Source organism: Poecilia formosa, unplaced genomic scaffold, assembly GCF_000485575.1.
Source record: "Poecilia formosa unplaced genomic scaffold, Poecilia_formosa-5.1.2 Scaffold351, whole genome shotgun sequence".
NCBI classification, from domain to species: domain Eukaryota; kingdom Metazoa; phylum Chordata; class Actinopteri; order Cyprinodontiformes; family Poeciliidae; genus Poecilia; species Poecilia formosa.
In genome coordinates this window covers 138225-148006 of record NW_006800290.1, presented here as the reverse complement: position 1 = coordinate 148006, position 9782 = coordinate 138225, and the positions used below count along the sequence as shown (strand labels likewise).

Genomic DNA, 9782 nt, shown 5'->3' with positions numbered 1-9782 from the left:
ATATTAGGAAGACAACAATGTTAATAGTATTGTTTTTTTGCATCTGAAATACGACTTAGTCTTTTCTACCAGTCATGGTAACTCAAAGCGGAAAAAAGTGAGCCGCATTAAGCTCCTGGAGATGTGACGTCAACGCCTTAGGTGCAAAGAGCCCATTCAAACTCTGTTTATGATTTTCTTGGTTAGAGTTTGAAAGCGTGAATGGCAGAACATCCCGCTTCGTAGTAAGTTGGCCTACCATGAACTGTCCCTGGATCTGTATTCTTACCACTAGGGGGCAACAAACCACTGTTACACTGTTAATGCTTGTCAAAAACAGACAGATGGTCGCCTAATGTCGTTTTTATTTAATTTATTTCAGTGTAAAAATGCCATAGTGATGCGCGGTTGGCTGTACAAACAAAGAGGGACGCGAGCCAAACTTTCATCGTCATTTTATTGTACGTTGTTTTATCCCTGTAACCAGGAAAGATGGATAGCAGCCGACAATCCCAAAGACTGGCAACCTTTGGTGTCTTCACGGATTTGCAGCGAACACTTCTAACAAGGTAAGAAGATTAATGTTCTTACTTAATAAGTGAGTAAGATTAATAAAATGTGATAGAATATTGCATCATGATGAAGATAAATAAAATGTGTAAAAGAAAACTGGTTAGCACCGAGACTTTTGCATGGTTTTAAATCTGCTCTAGTGTGAGGGGAAACGTTGTTTATGACATGATGGAACAAGTCATGTAGCATAAAATCAGGCAAAGTCGGATTTAGGAACATAAAAAATGAAGAGGGAGATGGTTTGGGTCGGTTTCTAAGCTAGCTAATAATATTCCAAGTGTCACTTCTGAAGATCCATCATGGCGCCTGCAGGTGATCAAGTGACGTAGTTTACAAATGGTCAATAACAAAGAATGATTGCTGAGTCAGCAATAAGTGCAGGAGGGGAAAGGAAGGAGTGGTGGTTAGCAAAAGCAATGTCTTAGATGAGTGTTTGTTTCAATCAGTAGTATGAACACTTCCGCTAATCCGCCCATAACAGAGCTAAGTTTTGTTTAGCACTTTAGCATTTTGCTAACTTAGAAAACACTTAATGCACTTAGCTTCCACAAGGTAAAATTTTTCAGATAAATTATAAATCACTAACAAGGAATTAAGTTTAAGTTATCACTTTAGTACTTTAGCATTAGCTTCTGCTAAATACCATGTGTAGTACTTTAGGATTAGCAGAACTAGCTTTTTAGTTAATATTTAGCTTCTTTTAAATACCATGTTAGTGTAGCGCTTTAGCGTTAGCGTAGTTAGCTCTGGTTCCAAACTGATTGGAATGGTTTAAATGTCTCCTTTCGCTTTGTGTACATTCCTATCGAACACACAGTGTCTCCTGCAAGAAATCTTTTTGATTTCATGTGTAAAAATATACAAACTCCACAGCATTTGTAACTTGTTTGAAATGTAAATGTTATTTTTCTTTCTTTTTACAAAACTTCACCCTACATATGCCAAAAAGCCCCTTTAATTGTACATTTGTGCTGGTGCTTAATGAACTAACCCCATTACTAGGAATGAGATGTAGTCGAGCGTGATTAAATTAAAATAATGAGATCATCATTTCTGATGATGATTAAAAATAAAACGAACACCAACCGGATCACAGGGAAGGTTTTTAATGAAAGTGGGAGTAAAAAGGATAAAGCAGTTTGAAAAAGAGACTTCATAAAAATGAGAGAAACACAACAAAAAATTTAAATTTAAGTAATTTTTTTAGGGACACTTTAATGAATATTTCTGTAAAAAAGCCAGGATTAGCTAAAAGGCTGTTTATCATGTTATCCCTGAAAAATGCTTATTTTCTCCTGCTAAAAACAAACACATGGAGGGACCTGAACTGAGTAGGAGTTTTGCTGTGGGGCAGCTTTAGACGCAGTTCTTACCTTTCGTTGGGCTCAGGGTGTGAGAGAGGAGGAGGAAGCAGCAGAGAGCGAGCGGACGTTTCATCCTGCTGAGTGCAGCTCAGACCTGCGGACGCTCCATCTGCTATCAGGCTGGTTTTATCTCCCACTGAGGCTGAATGCAGCGGCTCAGCAGGTTTATATCACAGGATTACTGCAGCTTCAACACCCTCTCTCTCTCTCTCTCTCGCTCTCTCTCGCTCTCTGGACTCGTAACTTAATGTGAAATTATTTAACCTGGATTTATTATCAAATCAACACTTTACAACAGAAGGTTTCTCACACAGCTTCCCTCTCTTATCCAGTTACATGTGATCCAATCGATTCAACCCAATCAAGAACAGTCAGGTTCAGGATCAAATCCAATTTAATATATCCCAATTTAATCCAATTTTAATGCAATGCGATCTGATCTGGTAAACTGTAGAAGGCCAGTTAGGGTGAGGCAGTCAGCATGACCTGCAGCAGGAATGTTTCCTCACAATCTGAAAAATATCTCCACAGTTTCTGCACCTGCACCAACATTTATTACCAACCAATTTAACTAGATTTCTAGTGACTCCCAGGACTGAATCTACTCAAAATGGGAAATAACACATTCACCACTGGATCTACAGCAACAGTCACTGCGCCAGCTCTAAATATTTAGTTTAGCTCTACATATTAAAGGTAAATATTTAGCCAGTTTAGCTTGCTCACAAAATATTTAATCTGTTAGCTAAATATTTAGATGCAAACTAAATATTTTTTAGCCTACATAAATATTTTGTTATTAAAAGTAAATATTTAGCTTATTTAGGATGCCAAATAAAAATTTAGTTTTTAAACTAAATATACTTGTTAACTAAATATTTAGAGCTAAATATTTTTTTTTTTAACTTGCAGAGTTTAACTTATTTAGCCTGCTAACTAAATATTTAGTTTGAAGCCAAATATTTATTCTTTAAGGTAAATAGCTTGCTAGCTAAATCATTTTGTTTGAAACAATGACATTCATAAATAATGCGTAACAAGGTGAAAATATGACTTTGAAAAATGACCCCATTCTTTTTTTTTTTACAATAATCCAAATTATTGCTGATAATTTTTGAATGTTTAACTTTACAAACAGCAGCCCATAAACAACAGTGTGTAAGTAATTAAACCAGTTAAAACTAACTGTCTGAACCGGAGCAGAAAACTTTGTTCAAGGAAAAACTCTTCCAGCAAAGAAATCCTGTCCTGTTTTTCAGCCTGGACACAGAGACAGTAATAAAATGGATTCACCACCAGGGGGCGCTGTCTGATAAACTATAGGAAGCATCTCTGCTGAAAGCCGCTGATATTTAATTCGGTGAAACAGAAACAAACTAATTCAGCCGTCCTGCTTCCCTCTGAGTGTCGGGTTGGATTTCTAACCTCTGGTATCTGAAGACAATAAGGCAGATCCAGACTCTGGGTTTGTAAAGAAACTGATTTGTAATTATTCTGATCATAACCTTCAGTCATCCCTTAAATCGCGCTCCCACGCTCCGGCCATGCTGTTAGCTTAGCGACGTGTTTCTGGGCCGGTTAATGGTGGAAAGTTACCCAGAGCGACAGGAGGATCGGAACGACTTCGATCATATCTCTGAATCCCGCTGCAGGTTTTCCGCTTTACAGCCTGAATTTATTTGTCATGGAAAAGGAGGAAAATCTGCAGCTTCCTCCGGTTTTTAACGCCTGGATGTGAGAGGATGTCGAGTTCAGGACGGTTTAGTTTTGCAGCTGTCGGCCGTCGCTCCAGATGTTCCCCTCGTTCATCATCATCATCATCATCATCATGGTCTGATTGATCAGCAGGATCTCTGTAATGTGGGTGGACAGTCCAGTTCTCCCAGTCCCACCATTACAAACCCACAGTGGCGTTCCCTCTTCAGTGCCTGTCCAATGCAGTTAGATTCAGTGCGAATTAAAAACAGATTTACAGAATGAATCATCTGACGGCCGTCGGTTTTACTTGATGTGATGCACAGCAGCTTTCAGGCCGCAGAGCGACAGATTCACGCCTACGATGGCGGCAAATTACGGCCACCGAAGATGAGGAAATAAGGAGAACATTTCTGCCAAAAAATCTCAGAAATTTTGAGATTGATCTCAAAATTTGCTTGAAAAAGAAAGGAAATTTATGAACTTGAAAAGTCGAAAATTTGCTATAAAAAAAAAAAATCTGAAATTTTGCGATTAGTCTCAGAAATGTTCTAGGAAAAAACTTGAAAATTTCTGAGTTTTTTGCAGAAATTTACTCAACTTGCTCTAATCTACAGCAGCCTGAATGGAAAGGAAAGAGGGAGTACATTTCTGCCAAAAAACTAAGCATTTTTCTAGAAAAAAAAACTTGGAAATTTCTGATCTCAAAATGTTGGCTTGAAAATCCTCACACATTTTGACAAAAGTTGAACATTTTTGACGTTTAAAACTCAGAAAATGTCATTTTTTTTCTAGCAAATTTTAAACTTCTTTTTTCTAAAAAAATTTTGGCAGCAATGTACTTCTCCCTGTTTTTATATTTACGGTACCCTCTTATCCTTGAGGTGGCTCCAGTATTTCCTGGGTTTTTGTCAAGGTGATTATTTCTGTTTTGCTTTAAATCTGCTTTGTGTTTGTTTCAGTTTATCCCTCTGAATGTTGTTAAACAGTTTTACTGTTTTTATTGCGACTCCCTTGTGCTGTGACACTCATGATGATAGAAAGAAAACAGGATTTGATTGGTCTGAAGTCACTTTATTTAATTTGTTTTTAAAATGATCTAATCTTCAGATAAAAGTGGATTAAAATCAACAACAGATTTACTTGAACAGTCAGCTGATGTGGATAATAAAACTATGTTGGTAATATTTTAATCATATCACATACAGTCATAAAAACTAGAACATGGAGATTTAACATCAATTTTAACAGTACTGGGAGATTTATGTAACATAATTAAACCATTAAAGCTGAAGACATTTTCAAATATTCAATGAAGTGTAATATGAAAAACAAAACAAGCCCCGCCCCCCAGCTCTGTGTGGAAATAAATCAGGACATTTATTTTGGTGGTCCTGAACGTTAAAGTGGTTTGATTGTTGTTTGTGAAGTTATAAAGTTAAAGACCAACAGCAATAATTTGGGGTCATTTAGTCTGACATTTCATTTGTACATGGCAATTTAAAACTAAATATTTATTTAACTAAAGTCCCAGAGGGTCAGAGCCCCAGTTAAACGACATTTAACTGAAGTCCTAAAAGGGGTTTTAATGTTTTCATCTTTTTTCATCTTTTTCAAAATGTCTTTCTCTTTCTCCCTGTTTATTCAGTGTCACATGCTGTTTTTATTTTAATTATGTGAAGCACTTTGAAATGCCTTGCTGCTGAAATGTGCTATACAAATAAAATTTGATTGATTGATTGATTGATTAATTAGCTAGCTAAATAAGCTAAATATTTAGTTTTTAAATTAAATATTTACTGACTAAATAGTTGTAAATATTTACAACTAAATACTCAATATACAGTTGAGAAACTTAATATTTTTAGTTCTATACTAAAAATATTTTACAATTTATTTTGTTTGTAAACACAATTGTAGCTAAATAAGCTATTTAGTTTAAATTATTTAGTTTAGCTGAGTAAGCTAACCTAAATATTTAGATTATTTAGTTTTCTAATTAAATATTACAACGCTTAAATTTAACTTATTTAGCTTCAAATTAAATATTTAGCTCACAAATTATTATTTAGTTTGTCATAACAGAATTTCATTTATAAATGTCAGTTTCAAACTAAATATTTTATTAGCAAGCTAAATATTTAACTCCAAACTAAACATCAGATTGTTCAGCTAAATCTTTAGTTTGAAGCTAAATATTTAATTAGCAGGCTAAATAATCTAAATATTTAGTTTGTATCCTTAATTAAACATGAGGAGAACTGAAACGTTTTTTTAAGGAAACTGTTTTAGTTGTTAGTTTCAACAAAGCAACAAGAATATTTCCACATTTTATCAATAAATGTTTCTTACACATTTATGATGAAAACAAAAAAAATGTTTTCTAAATTATTACACTGGCAAAACATTTCCATGGTGGGCATCTCATTTAATTTAACATTTCATTTATAGATCTAACATGAGCAGTGTCTTTTGCATACATCATTAAAACTAATTAATTAAATTAAACTAAACTGTGAAAGCTTTGTACTGAGCTGCAATGTGAATTTTTTATATAAATATAAAAAAGTCAATTTTTTACCTTTAATTTAATATGTGTTAGAAAACGACACATATTTGGCTGGCAGATAAATTTCCACTTCAGAGGGTGAACCACTCATATTTACATGATCAATAATCAATTTTCACCGGAGCAGGACGACAGTCATGGCTTCAGGCTCAGAATAATCCAACGATCCGTACGGCTACCCTGCAGGGGAAAACACAAACAGAGAAATAATTTATGGATATTTGTGAGAGTATGTCAACCTAGAAGGGGAAGTTTTAGTTACATTTTTGTTTTGAGGTTTGGAAATATGGGCGGTCGTTGGTAAAGTTACACAAAACTAAACGTCTATATTTGGGGTATTTAGCTTCTCAAAAAATAAAAACAATGAAGTACATTTTTAAAAGTCTCCATGTTGTTATTTAATTTATGGAGCTCACAGTCTCAGACTAAATACTTAGTTAGCAAACTAAATATTTAGCTCCAAATTAAATATTTAGTTGGAAGCCAAATATTTAGTGTACAAAATAAGCTAAATACTTAGATATTTATATCCCAACTAAATATTTTTAATGAGCAAGTTAAGGACTTAGCTCTACAACATTTAGCTCTGAGTTAGTTGATTATTTAGCTCTTAGCTAGCTAATTGTTTAGTTAGCTCTGAGCTAGCTGAAATGTACCAGGGAAGATGAAAACTAATGATGAGGCGACATAAAGATCCAGATTTCATATTTAATTTGAAGCTAAACATCTAGTGTACAAAGTAAATATCTAGCTCCTGACTAAATATTTATTAGGAGCTAAACATTTAGTTGATAATCTAAACATTTAATTTAACTAAATGTTCTGCTCCCAACGAATGTTCAGTAAGCAATTTAACTACGTAGCTCTCGTACAACATTGAGCTAGCTCAGAGCTAACTAAACATTTAGTTAAACGTTGAGCTAACTAAATAAAAAGTGACAGAGTATACCAACTCATCCATTTTCTTGCTACATTTAGCAACATTTCAGATAAAAAATAAGTTGGTATTGGCCAGAATCAGAATCGACAGGTCAGGTTTTTTAAAGATCAGTAATCGGCGATCGGCCACCTCGGTTCACCTCGGTTCACTACGCTCTCAGGCCAGATTTGCTTAATTCTTGAATTAAAGTTGGGTGGCCACTGAAAGTCCATCAGAGGGCCCCGCATGGCCCCCGGGCCGCACTTTGGACCCCCCTGACATGGACCCTGTGGTACCTCTGCCGCTGTTGCATCCCAGGCCGCTGATGTTTCCTATCCGGTCCATGCGTGCGCCGAAGCAGCTGGAGGCCCGCTTCCTGAGGCTCAGCAGCAGGTCGTTCAGCCGGTTCCGCTGACCCGCCTCCGACGGCCGGTTCTGCTGCTCCGGGCTCCAGCTCGGTTCGGCTTCCTGGGTCGGCTCCTCGTAATCCGCCTCCTCCCGGGCTTCGTCAGCCAGAGTCTCCTCGATCCGCTCCAGCAGCGACTGCAGAGGTAAAAACGGCTCCAAGTTAAACTGATTCAGAGAAAAACGCTTCAAATTATGAGGCACAATCTACTATATATATTACAATAATCAATAAATCAATTAATTCCTGCATTATTTGTAGCATATTACTAGAAAATGGTCTCAAAACAACAGTATTATCATTTATTTTATTGTCCAGTAAATGTTGTTATTGTGACAGGTCTAGGATCAATATAAATATTGCTAAAGAATAAATGTTTTAAAACATTTTATCAGGGTTTTTGCTCCTGTGCATAAACTAAATATCAATTTTCCATCATAGTGAAACGTTTCTACAGTAACATAAATATCAGGGTTTCCAGCCTTGCAGGTTTATTTTTTATTTTTGTGGAAGATACTCAGGATTGTTTTTAGTCTGAAAAACTAACATCTTTATCATCCAGAAAAGACTGAAAATTATAATAAATCGTCATTATTTGCTTTTATTTCCATAATTTTTGTCATACTCAGCTTTTTTTTCTATGCATACATTATTTTTTCAGCCCATTTTCTTTCTTTTTTGTTGATGGTAACATCGGAGATCCTCTGTGCACTAAGAAGCATTATCGAAGGTCCTTCCTCTCAGCAGCGGTTAAACTCTAAATTCTCCCATCTGTTGTCTAAACAGTTTGAGATTTTATTGTTAGTCATTTCTTTTACACTAATATGGAGAACAGTTTGTACATTTTAGACGAATATGTTGTAACTGCAGTATTTTATATAATATATATATTCTATAATTATGTTTTTAAATCTCTACAATAAATTTCTACATTCTGTTTACACATACAATGACTTATTCTTGAAGCAGATGTCACAGGAAGACATTTTTGTCATCAATTCATCACGATAACAATTTTTATGCAACCATTTAAAAACAACCTTTACGCTGTGAAGGCTGAGCTTCGGCTGCATTCCATTCAGAAGTTCTGAGTTTACCAACATGAACAGCAAAATGGCCGAATTTTACGGCTTCACTGTAAAAAATTTCCTTTTTAATAGTTTAAATGATGCTGCTGACAGTTTTAATGTGAAAACAACAACAAATATTATTTAAACCTGATGAATGAATCCAATTCATCCATGTAAATTTTAAACTCTACATGTTTTGCGTCATTAACTTAACTTGGCAATAAGGACAGAAAATATTAGAGAAACATTTAAAAATGGAATAAAAATTTTACCTAAAAACAGAAAAAAAAATCCAACATGGCTGCCTTAAGAAGACATTGTTTCACCGTTTCCATCTCTCACTTTTAGCTCCATCAAAGTGTAAACCAGGGGTGTCCAAAGTGTGGCTCAGGGGTCATTTGTGGCCCTTGGAGTGATTTTGGGCGATCCCCCTAGAATAATATAAATTTGGCCTTAGTGAGGGTAAAATTATTATCCTGATGAAAAGTCATATTTTACGTTGTAATTTTTTTACAATAGAAAATATAAAGTAGAACACAAAGTAAACTTTTTCTGAAAATCTGACTTTGCTGCTTTTATTTAATTTACTAAACTTTTCTAAATATAGCAAGTGTTTTGAAAGAAAGTAACTCAGATCTTTTTCTTATAACTGAATACATTTGTTCAATCAAGCCCAAAAAGTTTTAAATCAAGTTTCTTTTACTATAGAAAATGTACTAAATCATTTTAAAGTTTTGGATTGTTTCTACAAAAAACAACAAAATCAAACAACTTTACTGCTTGGTTTTATTTTAATATTTCTATTCATTTAAATTTGGGTTGGGTGTTTTTTGACCCCTGAGTTCCATTGACTTGTCAGTTTTGACAAAAGGTTTGGACACCCCTGCCACAAACCCTCCACCCACAGCGGCTCTGAGCTGGTTCTCCTACCTTTAACTGGTCCAGGTTACTGGGAATCGAGGGCCGTCCCAGTGCGTGCCCAGTAACCAGACTGTGCTGCCAGAACAAGGCCAACGCAGTGAAAACCACCGCCGTCTTCATGCTGTCCTGATGCCGAGGCTGAGCCTGCAGCCGTCGCCAGCCCAGGCTAAATACATGGCAACACACACACAGACACACACAGACACACACCTACACACAGAGACACACACCTACACACAGAGACACACACCTACACACAGAGACACACACCTACACACAGACACAC

The 9782-nt window shown here is 35.7% G+C and overlaps 2 protein-coding genes across 2 annotated transcripts in view; both read right to left on the bottom strand.

The window, feature by feature from the left end:
* Window positions 1-2267, bottom strand: part of LOC103153470 (immunoglobulin superfamily member 21-like) — a 12791-nt gene extending 10524 nt beyond the window's left edge. The window contains exon 1 of the mRNA XM_007574406.2: window positions 1926-2267. Within this exon, the coding sequence (XP_007574468.2) occupies window positions 1926-1989 (64 nt within the window). The 5' untranslated portion in view covers window positions 1990-2267. The remainder of the gene's footprint in view (window positions 1-1925) is intronic.
* Window positions 2268-6191: 3924 nt separating this feature from the next.
* On the bottom strand, window positions 6192-9653 carry nppa (natriuretic peptide A). The gene is made up of 3 exons (XM_007574407.2): window positions 9506-9653; window positions 7396-7642; window positions 6192-6360 (listed from the first exon to the last, which is right to left on the bottom strand). The coding sequence occupies exons 1-3, from the start codon at window positions 9614-9616 to the stop codon at window positions 6356-6358; spliced, it is 363 nt and encodes a 120-aa protein (XP_007574469.1). The 5' UTR covers window positions 9617-9653; the 3' UTR covers window positions 6192-6355.
* Between the last annotated feature and the right edge of the window lie 129 nt (window positions 9654-9782).